This window comes from Nicrophorus vespilloides, unplaced genomic scaffold (assembly GCF_001412225.1).
Source record: "Nicrophorus vespilloides isolate i.1.1-1 unplaced genomic scaffold, Nicve_v1.0, whole genome shotgun sequence".
Classification (NCBI taxonomy): domain Eukaryota; kingdom Metazoa; phylum Arthropoda; class Insecta; order Coleoptera; family Silphidae; genus Nicrophorus; species Nicrophorus vespilloides.
Window position 1 is genome coordinate 50,193 of NW_017096091.1, and position 20,194 is coordinate 70,386.

General features: G+C 31.2%; 3 protein-coding genes across 3 annotated transcripts; 2 read left to right on the forward strand and 1 right to left on the reverse strand.

The window, feature by feature from the left end:
- The first annotated feature begins 472 nt into the window (after positions 1 to 472).
- LOC108569479 lies at positions 473 to 4,597 on the forward strand. Its single transcript, XM_017931046.1, has 12 exons — positions 473 to 687; positions 744 to 981; positions 1,043 to 1,320; positions 1,375 to 1,718; positions 1,769 to 2,035; positions 2,097 to 2,247; positions 2,713 to 2,925; positions 2,981 to 3,218; positions 3,277 to 3,554; positions 3,608 to 3,954; positions 4,005 to 4,271; positions 4,332 to 4,597. Exons 1-12 carry the CDS (start codon positions 503 to 505, stop codon positions 4,499 to 4,501), a joined length of 2,976 nt encoding a protein of 991 aa, XP_017786535.1. The 5' UTR covers positions 473 to 502; the 3' UTR covers positions 4,502 to 4,597.
- A 540-nt stretch (positions 4,598 to 5,137) lies between these two features.
- On the forward strand, positions 5,138 to 9,363 carry LOC108569480 (cytochrome P450 6j1-like). The gene is made up of 7 exons (XM_017931047.1): positions 5,138 to 5,316; positions 5,368 to 5,674; positions 7,504 to 7,697; positions 7,763 to 8,000; positions 8,066 to 8,343; positions 8,405 to 8,751; positions 8,806 to 9,363. The coding sequence occupies exons 1-7, from the start codon at positions 5,138 to 5,140 to the stop codon at positions 9,234 to 9,236; spliced, it is 1,974 nt and encodes a 657-aa protein (XP_017786536.1). The 3' UTR covers positions 9,237 to 9,363.
- Positions 9,364 to 17,996: 8,633 nt separating this feature from the next.
- On the reverse strand, positions 17,997 to 19,820 carry LOC108569481 (cytochrome P450 6j1-like). The gene is made up of 6 exons (XM_017931048.1): positions 19,593 to 19,820; positions 19,297 to 19,534; positions 18,959 to 19,236; positions 18,561 to 18,904; positions 18,244 to 18,510; positions 17,997 to 18,182 (listed from the first exon to the last, which is right to left on the reverse strand). Exons 1-6 carry the CDS (start codon positions 19,775 to 19,777, stop codon positions 18,019 to 18,021), a joined length of 1,476 nt encoding a protein of 491 aa, XP_017786537.1. The 5' UTR covers positions 19,778 to 19,820; the 3' UTR covers positions 17,997 to 18,018.
- Positions 19,821 to 20,194: the final 374 nt, after the last annotated feature.

Consider the following 20,194-nt stretch of genomic DNA (forward strand, 5'->3'; position numbering starts at 1 on the left):
GTTTTGCTTATGATAAATTTATTACTATTAAAAGTGACATATATTTGAATTTTCTCAGAAATTATATCAATTTTGACAGTTTATATTATTGTTTTGTTTTTGATATAATTAAGACTGTTTAAAATGACAAAAATTGGAATTTTTGTGAGAAATTGCATCAATTTTGACAGTTTTCATCTCTTTGTTTTTGGAATAATTAAACCTGAAAAAAAATATTTCGGTTTTCGAACACATTTTAAGAACTAATTATATTCGAAAACCTAATTTACATGAACACATTGTACTTTAAAAGTGCGAATCATGATTTTGATTTATCAGCACTAGAAAATTTAAGTATGTAAATAAAAGTTATATAATTATCTATGAAGTGAACAGCAGATAAAAACGTGAGATAAAAATTATCGCTCCATACGATATATTCGCATTGACCTTATTATAAAAATTCAAACATTGATAGATTGGAGTTCGTGAAAATCAGTAGGACGCTAGAGTTTCATTGAAAATGTGGATATTTTTGTCTTCAGCTGCAGGTCTTCTCTGCATTCTGTACGTGTTATTGAAATGGCGAAACAATTATTGGAGGGAACGAGGAGTCCCGTGTCCACAACCAAGTTTATTTGTCGGTAATATAGGTGCTTCTTTGACATCCAAATTGAACGTCGGAGAAATCTACAATAACATCTACAAGTTAGTATAATTATAATTTACAAAAAGTATATTTAGTAAACATTTTCTTTTTTCAGAAAATATGAAGATTGTAAATACGTGGGATTGTTTCTGTTCATTAATCCCGCTTTGTTAATCAGAGATCCCGAAATCATCAAGGATATTATGATCAAAGATTTCAATCATTTCGGGAAAAACGATTTCGAGGTGGATGTAAATCACGATCCGATCATGGGAAGAAATCCGTTCGTTTTGTCAGGCGAGAAGTGGAAAGCTTTCAGGAACATGTGGACGCCTAACTTTACCAGCGGAAAGGTTTGTGTTGTGTAGAAAAAATTCGAATTAGTTGATAATAGTTTTTTTTGGTGAAAACCAGTTGAAGCAGATCTTCCAATTCGTGAAAATCCAAAGTGGAATTATGAACGATTACATAGAAAATCATCAGAAATGCGTCGATTTGAAAGATTTGATGAAGAGGTTCACGATTGGTAACGTGGCCAGTTGCGCTTTCGGTCTCGAAGCTAACAGTTTTGAGGAGGAGGAATCAGAATTCGTGAAAGTCTCGCGACAGATCGGGGATATTTCGAGTTTCGTCGAGATCAAGGTTCTCTTAAGAAACATCTTTCCTGTACTGATGAACGTGTTAACTGTTAGGTCGTTGACTCAACTAAAATTTTTGAATTGATATTTTAATTGATGATTTTTCAGGTTCTTCTCGAAGTACGCGGAAGAGTATCTGATTAGAATCGTGAAGGAGACTTTGAATTACAGGAAAGAGAACAAAGTTGTTAGGAACGATTTTTTGGATACTATGGCCGAGCAAAAGGTCAAATGCACTGACTATAAATTCGAAGACATCGATATTGTTGCTCAATCCGCGGGATTCTTCGGAGACGGCGTAGAATCCAGCTCTGTTGCCATGAGTTTCGCTTTGTACGAAATCGCCAAAAATCCTGAGGTGCAGAGTAAATTGACGCAGGAGATCCGCGATCATGGGGAAATAAGCTACGAATCCGTTAATGAGATGAAATATTTGGATTGCGTTTTAAACGGTAATTTAAACATCGTTGTAAACAAATTCGTGGTTAATTTGTAATTTCAGAAAGCATGAGGATGCATTGGGTTGGATTTTTCCTTACCAAAAAGTGCACCAAAGATTACCGTTTACCACCAACTAAAGACGGTGCTCCAAGCATTATGATTCAGAAAGATACGAGCATAATCCTGCCGATGGACGCAATACACAAGGACGCAAAGTACTTTCCGAATCCTGAAATTTTCGATCCTGAACGATTCACGAACGAGAACAAAGCTAACATCACTAAATGCTCTTTCATGCCGTTCGGAGATGGACCCAGGATTTGCTTAGGTGAATAATTTTTACATTTTTGTTTAAATAAAATAAAAGTTTTAACTTCTTTCGTTTACAGGCATGAAATTCGGTTTGATGCAAATCAAAGTCGGCATCGCTGCAATTCTATCCAAATACACTGTTTCGATCAACGAAAAGACGTCGAATCCGCTTGTGTTGGAAAAAAATACCGTCCTGAGGACTCCGATCGGTGGAATTTGGATGGATTTTCAGAAAGATTAAATAATTAGAATTAATTGAAAAAAAAAAATGTAATAATTAATTGAGTTTTAGTGGAATTTTTATGTTTTTTTTAAGTACCTTTTATTATTTGTATAAGAAATTGTTTATAAAATAAAAATGCACTATTCATATTAATAATAAAGAATTGTTTCTGTGAAATGTTGAAAATAATTACTCATATTATCATTGATTTCGTAACGATGCGCAAAACTTATTTAATTATCACATTATGTAAAAATTTAGTTTGAATCAAGAAATTTGGAAAGATAACAATTTCGATTAAAAATTGATATTTAACATAAAAAAACAGTTAAAATTTGATTAAAAAAAAAACATAACACACTAATCTTGAAATGATAGCTTTCAGCAGTAAACTCAAGAGTACTGTTATTATTTACATTTACGTGTTATCAGCAGGACTTGAACCAATATAATCACAATTTATAGTAAAGTTCGCAGTTGCGTTCCAATCTCATCGACATGTGGATCTCATTAGTTTCTTTTGCCACTCTCCTCGGCATTTTCTACGTTCTTTTAAAGAAAAAATACAACTATTGGAAGGAACGAGGAGTCCCGCACGAAGAACCGACATTGTTAATAGGAAATTTAGCTCCAACTTTGACCACGAACAAGCACATCGGAGAGATCTACAATGATATTTACAAGTCAGTTTTTGGAACTTAATTAACTAAATTTAAATTGTTGTTGTTTTCTTTGCAGGAAATACGAAGGGTTTAGGTACGTCGGTTTATACAATTTCATGCATCCAGCTATTTTGGTGAGAGATCCTGAACTGATCAAAGATATTATGGTGAAGGATTTCCATCATTTCGGTAAAACCAATTTCGAGGTGAACGTTAAAGTCGACCCGATTTTGGGAAGGAATCCGTTCGTTTTGTCTGGAGAAAGGTGGAAAGTTGCTAGAGGTCAATGGACTCCCAATTTTACTGTGGGAAAGGTAAATTATAAATGAAAAGTAGGTAAATTATCGAATCTTCAGATTGCTGCAATTTCAGACGAAGCAAATATTTCCTTTTCTGATGGATCAAGGCGAGAAACTGAAAACGTATTTGGACGATCACCTTGATTGCGTCGAGGCCAGGGATTTCCTGAAGAGATTCACTTTGGGAAACGTGGCCAGCTGCGCTTTTGGCTTGGACGCGCGCAGTTTCGATGAAGAGGATAGCGAGTTCGTGAAGATCTCACGAGAAACCGGTGACGTCTCCGGCTTCAGCATGGTCAAATCGATTATTCTCACCATCTTCCCGATATTGTCCAACGTCACGAGCATTCGGTACATCGTTAATAAACTTAAATTTTAAACTTGATTTAAACTAAACTTTTCAGGTTTTTAACGAAGAACGCTGAAAAGTATTTTATGAACATCGTGAAGGAGACTTTGAAGTACAGGAGAGAGAACAACGTGGTTCGTAACGATTTCTTAGATAGTATGGCTGAATTGAAGGTGAAATGCACTGCGTACAAATTCGAAGACATCGATATTGTTGCACAATCCGCTGGATTCTTCGCGGACGGTGTCGAATCCAGTTCTTTGGTGATGACTTTCATTTTATACGAAATCGCCACTAACCCTGAGATTCAGAGGAAGCTGCAAGAGAAGATACAACAGCTTGAAGGAGATTTCAGTTATGAATCAATCAACGCTTTCGAATATCTCGATTGGATTATAAATGGTAATCTAGAAAATCTTGTAGTTTATTTATAATTTTCAATTGAATTGTAGAGAGTATGAGGATGCACGTGGCCTTCTCGTTCTTCGGGCGGAGATGCACCGAAGATTACGATTTACCACCAGCAAAAGAAGGCGCGGGTTCCGTACGCATTACAAAAGGTATGACCTTCGTGATACCAATGGGTGCGATACAAATGGACGAGCAATACTTCCCCGATCCTCAAGTCTTCAATCCAGAGCGATTCTCTAACGAGAACAAAGCTAATATCAAGAAATCCACGTTCATGCCTTTCGGAGATGGTCCGCGCATGTGTTTAGGTAAACTGAATTCCATCTAAAAAAAAACCATCTACATACTAAATTGATTTACAATTCTAGGCATGAGATTCGCTTTGCTGCAAATCAAAGTCGGTTTGGTGGCGATCTTCTCCAAATACACGATATCTTTGAACGAGAAAACCATCACTCCTCTACAGTTCAAGAAGAACGGTATAATTCTGGCACCGCTCGGTGGGATTTGGCTCGACTTTAAGAAAAACAACAACTGAGATTTTAACTTTGTTTAATTGAACTTGCAATTACGCTTCATCAATAAATTTTCAACAAATTGATTGCTATGTTTTTAGTAAACAACAATTATCGCCAAGTTGCCAAGTTCAAATTGAACGCGTAACACTTGCACTTTTCCTTCAGTTTCATTCCAAACTTGAATGCAGAAGTCCTTAATATATAAAAGTGAAAATAAGTGAAGTGACTACAATGAGATTATTGATATTTATTTCATTTAAATCTATGTTGTTTTAAAAAATCTGAGCAGAAATGAATGACAAATATCAATCAATTAACTTCCATACCTTCCATTGTTAACTTCAATTCATTTTAAAGCCATCTGCATTCTAATTTATTTTTAATTCTTAAGTGTAAGTCAACCTTCTCGAAACAAGAAAACTCTTACAACACATTCAAGAAGATTAGTATAATGAGATTCGTCTTGATTGAAAAAACACAACAAAAATTGCGATAATTTGTTTCATTGAACTTATAATTAGCGTTTCATCATTAAATGCAATTAGCAATTAGATTAGTGCATTAGTAAACAGTGATTTGGCATGTATTTGTTTTAAGATTAATTACAGCAAAACACTTTGATTCGTTCCAAATTGTTCAACAGTCTCATTCCAAATATGATATTAACAATACTTGCAACGCTTCTATGCGTTTTATACGTTTATTTAAAAAAACGTTACAATCATTGGAAGGATCGTGGAGTTCCTTACGAAGAACCGACTTTGCTTGTGGGAAATTTAGGTTCTTCTTTGATCTCCAAACGGCACATCGGTGAAATCTACAATGCGATTTACAAGCAAGTTTCTTTGTTATCATATTTACATCATTTTTTATTAAAAAAATGTAGGAAATGTAGGATTACTAAAGGGATGAACGTGATGATACCTATAGACTCGATATATATGGATGAGCAATATTTTGATAATCCGCATCAGTTTAGACCGGAACGTTTTTACAGATCCAACAAAAGTAATGTGAGGAAAAGCACTTTCTTTCCGTTTGGAGATGGACCGCGCATTTGCATAGGAATGCGTTTCGCTTTGTTGCAAATAAAAACTGCATTAGTCGCGATATTTTCGAAATACACGATCACTCTGAACGAGAAGACGATCATTCCTTTGAGGTTCGAGAAGAACGGTGTTCTCAGAGTGCCGGTCTGTGGAATTTGGTTGGATTTTCATAAAATTTAAAAATCTAAATGAAATTAATAATAACAACAACAAAATCATTATTAATGTACAATTTATAGCTTAAAACTATTGGTAATAAATGGATCTAATGTAATTGTTGATATTATTATGAAAGTTGATTAAGTTGAATTTTTTTATAATAAATAATGAAATTTTAAAAGTCTTGTTTAATTTTTTTAATTTTTCTTTAAAATCAAATTTGAAGAAGAAAAATCAAGTTTCTTTTTCTCAAAAACAATGAAAAATTAATATATAAATTGAATAAGACTAGAATTTACAGAAATTAGTTAATATTTATTTCATTGTTTAGCATTGAAATAAGATTACTTTTTTTGTATACAAAGAGTGAACTTTTAACAATTATTTATTTCTCATTTTCTCCGATGACCTTTTTTTATATTTTTTGCAACTTCATGATTCCGGGCTCATAAATTTTCTGGTTTTTATCAACAAAAAACTGAACTGAAGTTCGATTTCAGATCATCATGATTACTGAAAGTTTTACCATTCAAATTTCGAAATAAATGTTGATCTGATGGTACAAGGTCAGGGCTATATGCAAGATGCAACATCATTTTCCAAACTAGCTTCAATGCAATAAAATCACAAAAAATATTCATTAGTTTTTGAGTTATTAACGAAAATCGTTTTTTTTTCCTATGAAACTGCGATTCTTACAAAATCCAATTGGCAATTGGACGAAATTGCGATTGTATGTCAAACTTTTGACAGTTCGTAGCAGACTAATTGATGACAGATGTCAACGAGCTCGCTGGTTATACTTTCAGCTTTAAAACGAGTATAAGATGATGGAATTATCTTCAGCGGTTCTCGAGTTATTCACTAAAAACTGAAGACATCGAAAATCATCGATTCTCGGTCACGTAATAACCATTACGTAACTTTTCTTGCAAAATACGTTGCGTAAGATTGGTGCCATTCCTACTTATCAACAAAAAATGCAAGAAAATCACGTAAATTTCAAGAAATTAATTTAAAAAAACTGATTGATTCGTTGTGTTAACTGATTGCGATTGTATGTCAAACTTTTGACAGTTCGTAGCAGACTAATTGATGACAGATGTCAACGAGCTCGCTGGTTATACTTTCAGCTTTAAAACGAGTATAAGATGATGGAATTATCTTCAGCGGTTCTCGAGTTATTCACTAAAAACTGAAGACATCGAAAATCATCGATTCTCGGTCACGTAATAAACATTACGTAACGTTTCTTGCAAAATACGTTGCGTAAGATTGGGACGATTCCTACTTATCAACAAAAAATGCAAGAAAATCATGTAAATTTCAATAAAGTTTGCAATATTTTCAATAAAATTTGCAGTATTTTTTATTAACTACAATTAATTTAGTAATATTTTGATATATAAACAAAAAATGAGAAAAAATAATAAAGAGAAACAAAGAATTTTTTTGCTAATTTTACAAAATCTTGTAATTTTTAATTTAAAAAAAAAAGCATCTTTATATATTTTCTATTTCTCGAAAACCACAAATGATATAGCAGTAAATTAATAATCAAATTAAAGCTAAAACTACAAAGAAAAAACTATATTTTGTAGTATTATTGTAACACTTATCTTTTACAAATCATTTGAAATGCAAAAAAAATGAAATATGATTTCATTAAATTAAAGCTGAAAAAATAACTTTATTAATAAACCCAACAATCGAACATTATCTAATAGATTACCTAATTGGTAAACAGAGATTATCTCAGTTGTTATTATCAGTTATAACTTGAACGCACACTTCAATCTACGAATTTCGAGCAGTTTCATTGCAACATGTGGATGATAATACTTGTCGCAACGTTCCTCTGCGTTTTGTACGTTTATTTGAAAAAACGATACAATCATTGGAAAGATCGCGGAGTTCCTTACGAAGAACCGACTTTGTTTGTGGGAAATTTAGGTCCTTCTTTGACTTCCAAACAGCACATCGGTGAAATCTACAATGAGATTTACAAGCAAGTTTCTTTATTATCATATTTACATCATTTTTTATTAAAAAAATGTGATTGATTTGATGTAGGAAATATGAAGGATTCAGATATGTCGGAGTGTACACTTTCCTTCATCCGGCTTTGGTCATCAGAGATCCCGATCTAATTAACGATGTAGTCATCAAGGATTTCCATCATTTCGAGAAGAACAATTTCGAAGCTGACGTGAGCAACGATCCGATCATGGGAAGGAATCCTTTCGCTTTATCTGGCGAAAAGTGGAAGACAGTTCGAGCCCAATGGACACCGAATTTTACTAGCGGAAAGGTCACTTTCTTCAATTTGAAATGAAAATTTAGAAATTATTCATTTACTTTTCATTTAATTAACAGATAAAGCAAATGTTTCCTTTCGTGAAGGATCAAAGCGAAAAATTGCTGAATTACATGGAAGATCATGCGAGTTGCATCGACGTTAAAGATTTGCTGAAGAGGTATAACATTGGCGTCGTCGCCAGCTGCGCTTTCGGTTTAGAAGCGAATTCTTTCTCTGAAGAGGAAAGCGAATTCGTGAAAATAGCTTCAGAGATAGGAGACGTTTCCGGATTCAGCATGATCAAAATGACTTTGATCAGTATATTTCCGCAATTAGCAAAGTTCACTAGTGTTAGGTAATCTAATAATTAACTAGTAACAACTGTAGTTTTCTTTTTAAATAATCTTCATTTTTAGATTTTTCACGAAACACGCCGAGAATTATCTAATAAAAATTGTAGAACAAACTTTAGAGTATAGAAGAAAAAACAATGTAGTGAGAAACGATTTTTTACACAATTTGGCGGAGCAGAAAGATAAAAGTTCAGAGTATAAAATGGAAGATATAGATATTGTCGCACAAGCTGCAGGCTTCTTCGGCGACGGAGTTGAGTCTAGTTCTGTCGTCGCCAGTTTCATCCTGCACGATTTAGCGCAAAATCCTGCAGCTCAACAAAAACTTCAGCAGGAAATCATGGATTTAAAAGGAGAAATCACTTATGATACAATCAATTCGATGGAATATTTGGAATGCGTTATTTACGGTTTTTCTTGAATTAAATTATCATCATTGAAATGTTAAATATTTTGAGTTGCAGAAAGCATGAGGATGCATCCAGCTGTTCTATTCTTAACGAGGAAATGCACGAAAGATTACGTTTTTCCACCGCCCAAAGAAGGTGGATCTGAAGTGCGGATTACTAAAGGGATGGACGTGATGTTACCTGTAGATTCTATACAAATGGATGAGCGATATTTTGATAATCCGCATCAGTTTAAACCGGAACGTTTTTCCAAATCCAATAAAAGTAATGTGAGGAAGTGCACTTTCTTTCCTTTCGGAGAAGGACCGCGCGCTTGCATAGGTATGCGTTTCGGTTTGTTGCAAATAAAAATGGTATTGGTAGCGATATTTTCGAAGTTCACGATTACTTTGAACGAAAAGACAATGGTTCCTTTGCAGTTGGAAAAGAACGGTGTTATTAGAGTGCCTGTCGGTGGAATTTGGGCTGATTTTCATAAAATTTAAAATTTCCGAAATTCAGTATTTTAACTTATAATAAAGTAATAAATTAAAGCTTAAATTAAGAGGAATAAATGTGTTGTAGTTATTGTGAAAGTTATATAAAATTTAAATAAAATTAAGAGTATCAAGAGTAAAAGAGTTTCTAGAGAATTACTAAAAAAAAAACTTATAAAATAAACTATAAATATGAAAAAAATTAAGTTGAAATTATTAGTATGCAAGTGAATATGATAATATTGTTATAAAATATATAATATTCTTGTTTCAAAATTCGTTAGCAAGTAAATTTTCGTGTAACTTTCTGTTAAATCATTCTGAAAATTTAATGAATAAAAGTAATAAATGAAACCGAAGTTAAATTCAATGATAATATTTTAACAACATGTTAGATTTTTTTTAGTAATATTCGTTACCATTACAGGTATTTTTGTCTCGAATAGTGCGGATAATAGGGTTTTAGAGTTTCTATAAAATTACAACAAAAATTGAAATAAAGCCAAGAAAGATTTTCTGTAATATACAAAAATACCTCGAATAGTACGAAGAAACCGGACTAATCGAGGATATTTCAACCGCAGAAATTTAATGCAGCAATAAACATATTTGATTTCTTAACGATTTGCTTGAATATTCATCTACAAGTTAATGAGGAAATCGTTCGTATAACTTTCTGTTAAATCAAGAAAATTGTAATCAAGAAAATTAATAATTGAAATCAAAGTTGATGTTTGTGGTAAAAGGGATTGAGTATATTGGCATTATTAACAAGAGTTTTCAAATCTATTCAAAATCAAGTTGAAAATATTGAAAAAGAACATTTAAAACAATTTATTTTACTGAAAAAATACTGTAATTTTGCGAATCAGTGATAATGTTGAAATAAAGCAAAGTAAGAACAATACTTTAAATTTTTTTGTAATATTCGTTACTATTACAGGTATTTTTGTCTCGAATAGTGCGGATAATAGGGTTTTAGAGTTTCTAGAAAATTAGAACAAAAGTTGAAATAAAGCAAAGAAAGATTTTCTGTAATATTGATTACTACAAAAATACCTCGAATAGTACGAAGAATCATTTCCACATTCTTCTAAACCGGACTAATCGAGGATTTTTCAACCGCAGAACTTCAAAGCAGCACTAAAAATATATGATTTCTTTACAAATTTCTCCAATATTCATCTACAAGTTAATTAGATAATTTTTGAATAATTTTCTGCTAAATCATACTGAAAATTTAATGAATAAAAGTAATAAATGAAATCAAAAGCAAAAAAACAACAATAAGTTAGATTTTTTTGTAATATTCGGTACTATCACAGGTATTTTTGTCTCGAATAGTGCGGATAATTGGTTTTTAGAGTTTCTAGAAAATTACAACAAAAATTGAAATAAAGCTAATAAAGATTTTCTGTAATATTGATTAATACCAAAAATACTTTGAATAGTTATACATTCTTCTTAACCGGACTAATCGAGAATTTTACAACCGCATAAACAGCACGAAATATATTTGATTTCCTAACGATTTTCTCCAATATTCCTTACTATTACAGGTATTTTTGTCTCGAATAGTGCGGATAATAGGGTTTTAGAGTTTCTAGAAAATTACAACAAAAGTTGAAATAAAGCAAAGAAAGATTTTCTGTAATATTGATTACTACAAAAATACCTCGAATAGTACGAAGAATCATTTCCACATTCTTCTAAACCGGACTAATCGAGGATTTTTCAACCGCAGAACTTCAAAGCAGCACTAAAAATATATGATTTCTTTACAAATTTCTCCAATATTCATCTACAAGTTAATTAGATAATTTTTGTATAACTTTCTGCTAAATCATTCTGAAAATTTAATGAATAAAAGTAATAAATGAAATCAAAGTTAAATTCTGTAATAATTTTGAAATAAAGCAGAAAAAAGCAACAATACGTTAGATTTTTTTTGTAATATTCGGTACTATTAAAGGTATTTTTGTCTCGAATAGTGCGGATAATAGGGTTTTAGAGTTTCTAGAAAATTACAACAAAAATTGAAATAAAGCCAATAAAGATTTTCTGTAATATACTATATAAGTACAAAGAATCATTTCCACACTGTTCGAAACTTTTACAACCACATAAATATAAAAAGCACGAGAAAAATGTGATATCTTAACGATTTTTTTTTTCCAATATTCGTTTATAATAGGGAAATAGGACACTATCTAAAGTTTAAAATCCTTGATTAGTCCGGTTTCAAAAGCAGCGTGGAACCGATTATCCGCACTATTCGAAATAAAAAAAATTGAATTCAATTTTCTAGTCATCTGTGCGTGTAAATACAATAAATTTATACGAGCTAGTTGGAAGCTATGCGGATGCATTTACGTGGAGAAAAAATAAAAGAAGGTGAGAGAATTCTCGATGTGCATTTCCATATCAATATTTCCTCACCTCGAAGGAGAAGAAGTGGAAGAAGTCAGGTGCGCGAAAATTCAATAGTCACTTTAGGCGAGAGGAATTGGATTTTCCGCCGTTTCCCCGGCAATGCCATTTCCCTAATCCGTAACAAATTCCATTTTATTCCATCCCCAGATATTTCGTGCTCGTCAATCAGAAATCGAGATACAAACACATAGAAATAAATGTACGAGAGATTGTGAAAGAATGAAGAAAAAAAATGTATAATGGAGTTCCAATTTGCGGCAATGAATTACGGCTTAATTAAGTTCATCGGCTTAATTTTTGTGTCAAGGGGTTGCGGAAAATGGATAACAAAAAAGAATGGATTAAGGGTGGAGAGAGAGAGAAAGGAGGAGGAGGAATTCGAGATGCGGCGCGACGGAAAATGATTGATTAAAATGCTGTCTTGTCATCGAATTCGCCAATAGGCTCTTAGCTACTTCTCCACCCTTCCTTCCCTTGATTCTTGCATCAACCCTCAGGCATTCGAGTATTTCCATCCATCATCCAATCACACGTTTAATCGCAGGAAATGAACATAACTAAATATCTCACGCGCAAATACACTTTGCAGTCGGAGAAACCAGAGGCGATGACTCAAAAATATGAGTCGCAAATTTCCCAATCATTATAAATTTGAATAATAATTCTATAATTTATAGGATGAAGAGTTAGAAGACAGAATCGAAGATATTAGAAATTAGATTAGTAACATTCATCTGTGAAACCGTACTAATCGAGGACTTTAAAATATCACTAAATGAGACTTGAATGTAGATAAATACGATCAGTTATACATAAAAAATTAATGTATAATTTTATTTTTTGGGAATTATCATTATATTGCTTTTAGTAATTGTACAAAATTCTCATCTTTGTTTGAAAGCGATTATCCGCACTCTTTGAGGTAGTTTAGTAATAACCAATGTTATAGAAAAATACAAAAATGATTTACAGTAATTTTTCCAATAAAATAAATGTTATTTTTGAGAAGTTTTTAATATTTTCAATTTTATTTTGAATAGATTTGAAAACTTTAGTTAATAACAATATTTTTAATTTATTTTATCAAAAATTCAATGATTAATGATTTAATAGAAAGTTATACGAAATATTTCATCATTAACTTGTAGATGAATATTGGAAAAAATCGTTAAGATATAATTTTGTGCTGTTTATATATATGTGTTTAGGAAATCCTCGATTAGTACGGTTTCAAATATAAACGTGTTAGAATTACTGAAATCGTTGATGATCCATACTACAAATTACACACTTATTATTCAAATTTTATGAAAAATGTGTGATGATTGGGAAAAAATTTTTACAGAATATGATGCACAGATAACTAGAAAATTGAGTGATTGTGAATTCAGTTTTCTAATTCATATAAATTGGTTTAGAAATTAAATTAATATGTAGGATGTTTATTAGTAAATACGAAATATTAATATAATTGAATATAAGAATGAAAATATTTATATGAATAACTAAATAAATTGTGAAACTTATATCTTTCTTATAAATTATTGTTAAATTTGAATTCATAAGAGTCTTCACAATTTGAAGACTCTTTTGATATACACAAATGATTTTGTATAATATTACTAGTGGAAAAAAACTAGTAGCATTATTTGTAATATTGTTAAGAAGTTATATCTTTCTTCAAAAGTTTGATGAAATGTAGGAAGTAGTGTAAAAACATATATTTATTATCATTATTTTATGTTTTCTTGTTCTCAAAGATTTTTTTTCTGAAATATTGGTCAAATTATTTCCTCACTCTTTGAAACCGGACTAATCGAAACGCATAAAAAGAGATTTGACTATAATTTCTTTTTATTTTGCTTTATAAGTTTTCAAAGCGAACTATAGTGAAACACTCGTCGAAACCGCACTATGCAAGGTATTAATAATAAATGAATCATCATTAGAAAGATTAATATTTAAAAGACAACTAAAAAAATTGATAATTTTGTAAAAATTTGTTAATTTTGTTTATTTTTGTAAATTTTCTTCTTGATTTGTTTCATTTTTTTTTGTAATAATTTATATAATATAAAATGAAAATTATCTTTTTTTTTTTTAATTTTAGTGAAAATATTTAGAAAAACTAGTTAAAAAGTAGCAAAATTAAGAAACTTGAGTTTATGTATTATTAGTTAATAAACAAACGTGTTTATTTAGGATTAGTTTATATAAAAAAATCATCATTAACGTTTGTTTTATACTTGAAATATTAAATGGCTTATTAGATTTTCGAGTGTTTCGAAGGGATCAAGTGACAGCAGCATTCGATATGTCGGTGTTTGTTTTCGTTTTTCTCTTTTTTTTTTGTTGTTGTTGTTGTTGTGTTGTTGGCGGAAGGAAGAAGGCTTTGAACGGCAATCACAACAAAACGCATCCCAAAGACGAAATAATAATAATAATAGTGCGAGAGGATAAAAAGTACCACGAGAGATGAATAAAGGAGGGATGAAATCCAATCTGATCAATCAAGTCTGTCACAACACCGGTTCCATCAATTACTCTAATGAGAGAAGGTACATGCAGATGACGTGAACGACGACGTTAAAGAGGGGTGATGCAAAATACACACAAACCTAAACGTCAACATTCATTTCCCATTTCGATAACATCTTTTATTGATGTCAAGCAACGAGATTTGATTTCCACGTCACGATTTATACACACACAGAGGGTAAAAAATACACGCAGTTATTTATTTATTCCTCCTCCTACTACTACTACTACTTCTACAACCACTTCTTTTACTTCAACGAAATTACGTTCCGCCATCATCGGATTCCCACCATTTTATGTTGAATAACACTTACCTGAAAAATAATACGTTCACTATATAAATGACAGCAAACTTCACAACTGTCAAATTTATGTCATCGACTATCAAATTTATTGATTTAACTGTCAACTGTCACAATTTGTTGGTTGATATTTGAGTAAACAAAAGCGTTGTTATTTTATAACCTCTTTTTTTAAAGTAAATTCCAATTATAAAAATTCTTATATAAAAATTCTTTAATTCGAACGAAATGAGCATTTGTATGAAACAAAAATAACAAAAATTTGAAAAACATAATATTCAATTATTTTATTGCCATGTTGTTAATGTTACACTAATGTACAAGTAGAGTGTGTGTCATCATCTATCAAATTTAATGGTTATCTGTCAACTGTCAAAAATTTGTTGGTTACGTTGACATTTAAATAAAACAAAAGCGTTAACTAATATTATATTATTTTCAATTGGATTTTCTTATAGTAAATTTTAAGTGTGAAAATCGATAGAAATTCAATATTTATGGAAACGTACGTTTATTTGCTATATATTTCGAACAAAATGAGCATTTACAAGAAAAAATATCGAAAATTTGAAGAACATAAAACTCGACTATACAAATTTAAGTAATATGTAATTTTAATATTATCGAGATCAAAACACTATTATTCCAATAGATTTTTGAAATATTTTTCAGTAAGAGAAGTATTTTCAAAAACTCAGAATTATAATATATAAAACGTATTGAATATTATTAATGGACAGGTAGAATTGTCATTGTCAACTGTCAAATGTCTGTCATCAGCTAATTATCAACTGTCACAATTTGACTGCTATGTTGACATTTGAGTAAACAAAAGCGTTGTTATTTTATAACCTCTTATAGAATTCATTTTTTATGTTGTTTTTTTTTTTAGTAAATTCAAATTATAAAAAATTTTATATAAGAATTCTTTAATTTGAACGAAATGAGCATTTGCAAGAAAAAAAAAATCAAAAATTTATAAAACATAATATTCAATTATTTTATTGCCATGTTGTAATTGTTACACTAATGTATAGGTAGAACTGTCAAAGACTTGTTGGTTACGTTGACATTTAAGAGAACAAAGGCGTTGGTAACTTATAAACATTAATAGAATATTATTTTGAATTGAATTTTCTTATAGTAAATTGTTGTAAGTATGATAATTGGTGGAAATTCAATACTGTATTATTATTAATATTATATCTATAAATAATAATGTTATACTAATAGATAGCTAGAATTGACAACTGTCAAATATGTGTCATCAGCGATCAAATTTATTAGTCTTTAACTGTCAACTGCCAAAATTTGTTGGTTATTTTGACATTTTAAGAAAGAGAAGCGTCGATATTGTAAAACTCAAATAGAATATTATTTTGAATTGGATATTTTTTTTTACGAAATTCAATACTTATAGAAACGTACGTTTGTTTTCTTTAAGTCAGAGATTCTCGAAATAAAGTAAAAAGGGTTCCATTCTTCCGGTTTATTTTATTTATTTTCCTTGCGGATGTTTTACAAGGATGGTTTCGTGTTCCATTCAATATCCTTTTATTGATGAATTGTGAATGGATCCAACAAATTTTATTGAAAAGAATTTTCAACCTATTGCAGTTTCTCACATGCTTTTTCGATTTTATTTTCATTAAATAATCTTACTTTAAGTATGAAATTTATAAAATGTAAAGGTTTTTGTTTATTATAATAAATTTTTCATTAATTTAGATAAATTTAATAGTATTTTGAAAATATATTAATTTTAAAGGAAAACTTAGTAAAGTCGATACTAAATTCAAACAAAAATGAAAATTTTGAACTAAATATTCATGAAAAATATATATATTTCAGTGATCTTTTATGATATTTAGAAATAGAAATTAGTAGCTTTTGAATTATGTTTAATGAAAAATCCATGTAAATTTCGTTGACAAATCTTACATTTATAGAGGATTTAAGTAAGCCAAATTGATAATTATTATATTTAATATAAAACTAGTAATATTTAGTCAACTATTATTAAATGAAATATGTACTTATGTAGTTTTATTTAAAAATTATTTAACAACAAAATCGTAACGCTTCTTTTATGACAAATTGCAAATATTAATATTTTATTTACACCTTCAAAAAATTAAAGAAAAAATAACAATAATGTTATAGTGAATCCGTACTGTTTGAAGCTGAGATATTATTGTATTTATTTTTATAATTTTTTCATTATTTTAGGTGGAACGAATGTTAATTATTTCGTTGATTAAATTCGTTTTGTATGCTGAAATTAAAGAAAAATGAATGTCTTTTTGTTTGGAACTTCTTGAGGATGAAAATATTTAATAAGTTTCCGTCCGAACTATTATAAATTACATGATTGTGAGGGAAGTAACTTTCTTTCTTTTCTTTCTTTCTTTATATTTATTTTGTGTGAATTTGTGTGTGAATGTGTGTGACTGTCGCCATTGGAGTTCTCTTTATAAAAGCAGTTGGAACCGCAGGATGCGACCGTGAAAGGCGAGCCTCGTCTCCTCCAACCGACCCTAACGCAACAATGATAAAATAAATTGGATTAAAGGCTGCTCCTGCTAGTGACTTGTAGAGTTTTCACAATAGCTCATCATTTCTAGAGCCGAATGCAATCCGGAACGAACGAACGAACGAACTCTCGGCCCTAAGGAGACGTCCCACAAGGACGAACATTCTTCGTTATCCCTGTTTACTAAACCTCCCATCAAAACCCTCAACCACCCTCACCCACCTCCCTACTGCTGCTGCTGAACTGTCAGAGCGTGGAAAGCGTCCTCTGGAAAAACGCTTTTCCCCGACAGCGAGCACAGTTTGAAAGAGAGAATGGGACAACACTTATCCAATCTTCTTCCACGCCTCATCCAATATGATCAATAAATGGATATGGAACGAGGAAATACCCACCTCTTTATCCTCATCCTCCCACCCTTCGCTTGAAAATATTTCAATCGTTTCCAAACCAAAGCTCACTAATTTTTTTTTCTATACTATAATAAAAATCAATGGCGGAACTACAGTGGAACATCTTTTAACGAGTATTTTGCATATTGAGCAAATTGTAAGAAAAATGAGTCGCTTAACATCATTTTTAAAACTTGTGTACACATATTATGTGTATTTTTGAATAATATTGAACATCATGTTTCACTATACTAATATTTCACTACACGAGTAAAAATCCGGAAATTTTGGAACGGATTAAACTCGTTAAGCGAGTACAATGAAACTTCTATAAGATTTCTATGTGATTCCTAAAAAATCTTTTATGAGATTTTGAAGCGATTTCTATAAACCTTCTATAAGATATTTCTATTAAACTTCTATGGAATTTCTCAAATTTTGGAATACTAATGAAAATAAAAATCAATTTTTTTTTTAGTTTTAAATAAGTTTAATTCAATATTTTCTATATTTTTTTCTTCAATTTTACTTAATACAATTTTCTAGTTAAAAAAAAAATCGAATAACCTTCATGCAAGTTTTATTCAAATTATTTAATCTTTCTGAAAATCCATCCAAATTCCACCGATCGGTGTCCTTATGATGGCATTTTTTTCGAACTGAAGCGGATTCGACGTTTTTTCGTTGATCGAAATAGTGTATTTGGATAGAATTGCAGCGATGCCGACTTTGATTTGCATCAAACCGAATTTCATGCCTGTAAATGAAAGAAGTTAAGGCTTTTGTTTTATTTAAACAAAAATGTAAAAATTATTCACCTAAGCAAATCCTGGGTCCTTCTCCGAACGGCATGAAAGAGCATTTAGTGATGTTAGCTTTGTTCTCGTTCGTGAATCGTTCAGGATCGAAAATTTCAGGATTCGGAAAGTACTTTGCGTCCTTGTGTAATGCGTCCATCGGCAGGATTATGCTCGTATCTTTTTGAATCATAATGCTTGGAGCACCGTCTTTAGTTGGTGGTAAACGGTAATCTTCGGTGCATTTTTTGGTAAGGAAAAATGATACCCAATGCATCCTCATGCTTTCTGAAATTACAAATTAACCACGAATTTGTTTACAATGATATTTCAATTACCGTTTAAAACGCAATCCATATATTTCATCTCATTAACGGATTCGTAGCTTATTTCCCCATGATCGCGGATCTCCTGCTTCAATTTACTCTGCACCTCAGGATTTCTGGCAATTTCGTACAAAGCGTAACTCATGACAACAGAGCTGGATTCGACGCCGTCTGCGAAGAATCCCGCGGATTGAGAAACAATATCGATGTCTTCGAATTTATAGTAAGTGCATTTGACCTTTTGCTCGGCCATAGTATCCAAAAAATCGTTCCTAACAACTTTGTTCTCTTTCCTGTAATTCAAAGTCTCCTTCACGATTCTAATCAGATACTCTTCGACGTACTTCGAGAAGAACCTGAAAAATCATCAATTGAAATTTCAATTCAAAAATTCTAACAGAGTTGATAACCTGACACTTAAAACGTTGACGAGAAAGGGAAAGATGTTTCTTAACATAACTTTGATCGTACTGAAACCTGAAATATCCCCGATCTGTCGGGAGATTTTCACGAATTCTGATTCCTCCTCCTCGAAACTGTTAGCTTCGAGACCGAAAGCGCAACTGGCCACGTTACCAATCGTGAACCTCTTCATCAAATCTTTCAAATCGACGCATTTTTGATGATTTTCTATGTAATCGTTCATCTTTACGCTTTGGATTTTCACGAATTGGAAGATCTGCTTCAACTGGTTTTCACCAAATAAACTATTATCAACTAATCCGAAACTTTTCTACACAACACGAACCTTTCCGCTGGTAAAGTTAGGCGTCCACATGTTTCTGAAAGCTTTCCATTTCTCGCCTGACAAAACGAACGGATTTCTTCCCAAGATCGGATCGTGATCTGCATCCACCTCGAAATCGTTTTTCCCGAAATGATTGAAATCTTTGATCATAATATCTTTGATGATTTCGGGATCTCTAATTAACAAAGCGGGATTAATGAACTGAAACAATCCCACGTATTTACAATCTTCATATTTTCTGAAAAAAACAAATGTTTACTGAGTGTATACTTTTTGTAAATTATAATTGTACTAACTTGTAGATGTTATTGTAGATTTCTCCGATGTTCAATTTGGATGTCAAAGACGCACCTATATTACCGACAAATAAACTTGGTTGTGGACACGGGACTCCTCGTTCCCTCCAATAATTGTATCTCCATTTCAATAACACGTACAGAATGCAGAGAAGACCTGCAGCTGAAGACAAAAATATCCACATGTTCGATGAGATTCTGGCGTTCGACTGATTCTCACTCTACTCATTGAGTCCAATTGGACGCACTAACGTGGTTATTATTCAATTGAATCTCGAGGTCAATAAGAATATTCAATGAAAAACACATCCTTCGTTCCATATGATAATAACGATCATTAATCACATAATTTTATCTACTGTTTATTTAGTAATAGTGATGTAAGTTTCATGTACGTAGATTTTGTAACTTTGATTTGTTTTGTAATTCAATATCATAATTAGCGCTCTCAAAGTTGAATGAATACATTGAAACATCAAATGCCGAATTAGTTTCATAAATTGTTATTTTCATATACTCTTATTTAACGGATTTTTTAATTTTTTTCAATTTTTTTTTTGAAATATTTGTTTTTTTTAATTGTTGAAATTACATTGTATTTT

What these genes read in the sequence shown, in the direction of transcription:
- LOC108569479 (XM_017931046.1), top strand. Translation starts at nt 503, where the DNA reads ATGTGGATATTTTTGTCTTCAGCTGCAGGTCTTCTCTGCATTCTGTAC. An exon ending in ATGAACGTGTTAACTGTTAG is followed by an intron (nt 1,321 to 1,374) that starts GTCGTTGACTCA and finishes ATGATTTTTCAG; the next exon opens with GTTCTTCTCGAAGTACGCGG. An exon ending in TGGACCCAGGATTTGCTTAG is followed by an intron (nt 2,036 to 2,096) that starts GTGAATAATTTT and finishes TTTCGTTTACAG; the next exon opens with GCATGAAATTCGGTTTGATG.
- LOC108569480 (XM_017931047.1), top strand. Translation starts at nt 5,138, where the DNA reads ATGATATTAACAATACTTGCAACGCTTCTATGCGTTTTATACGTTTAT. An exon ending in ATCTACAATGAGATTTACAA is followed by an intron (nt 7,698 to 7,762) that starts GCAAGTTTCTTT and finishes GATTTGATGTAG; the next exon opens with GAAATATGAAGGATTCAGAT. An exon ending in TTTGGAATGCGTTATTTACG is followed by an intron (nt 8,752 to 8,805) that starts GTTTTTCTTGAA and finishes TTTGAGTTGCAG; the next exon opens with AAAGCATGAGGATGCATCCA.
- LOC108569481 (XM_017931048.1), bottom strand. Translation starts at nt 19,777, where the DNA reads ATGTGGATATTTTTGTCTTCAGCTGCAGGTCTTCTCTGCATTCTGTAC. An exon ending in CTAACTTTACCAGCGGAAAG is followed by an intron (nt 19,237 to 19,296) that starts GTTCGTGTTGTG and finishes GGTGAAAACCAG; the next exon opens with TTGAAGCAGATCTTCCAATT. An exon ending in TATGGATTGCGTTTTAAACG is followed by an intron (nt 18,511 to 18,560) that starts GTAATTGAAATA and finishes TTGTAATTTCAG; the next exon opens with AAAGCATGAGGATGCATTGG.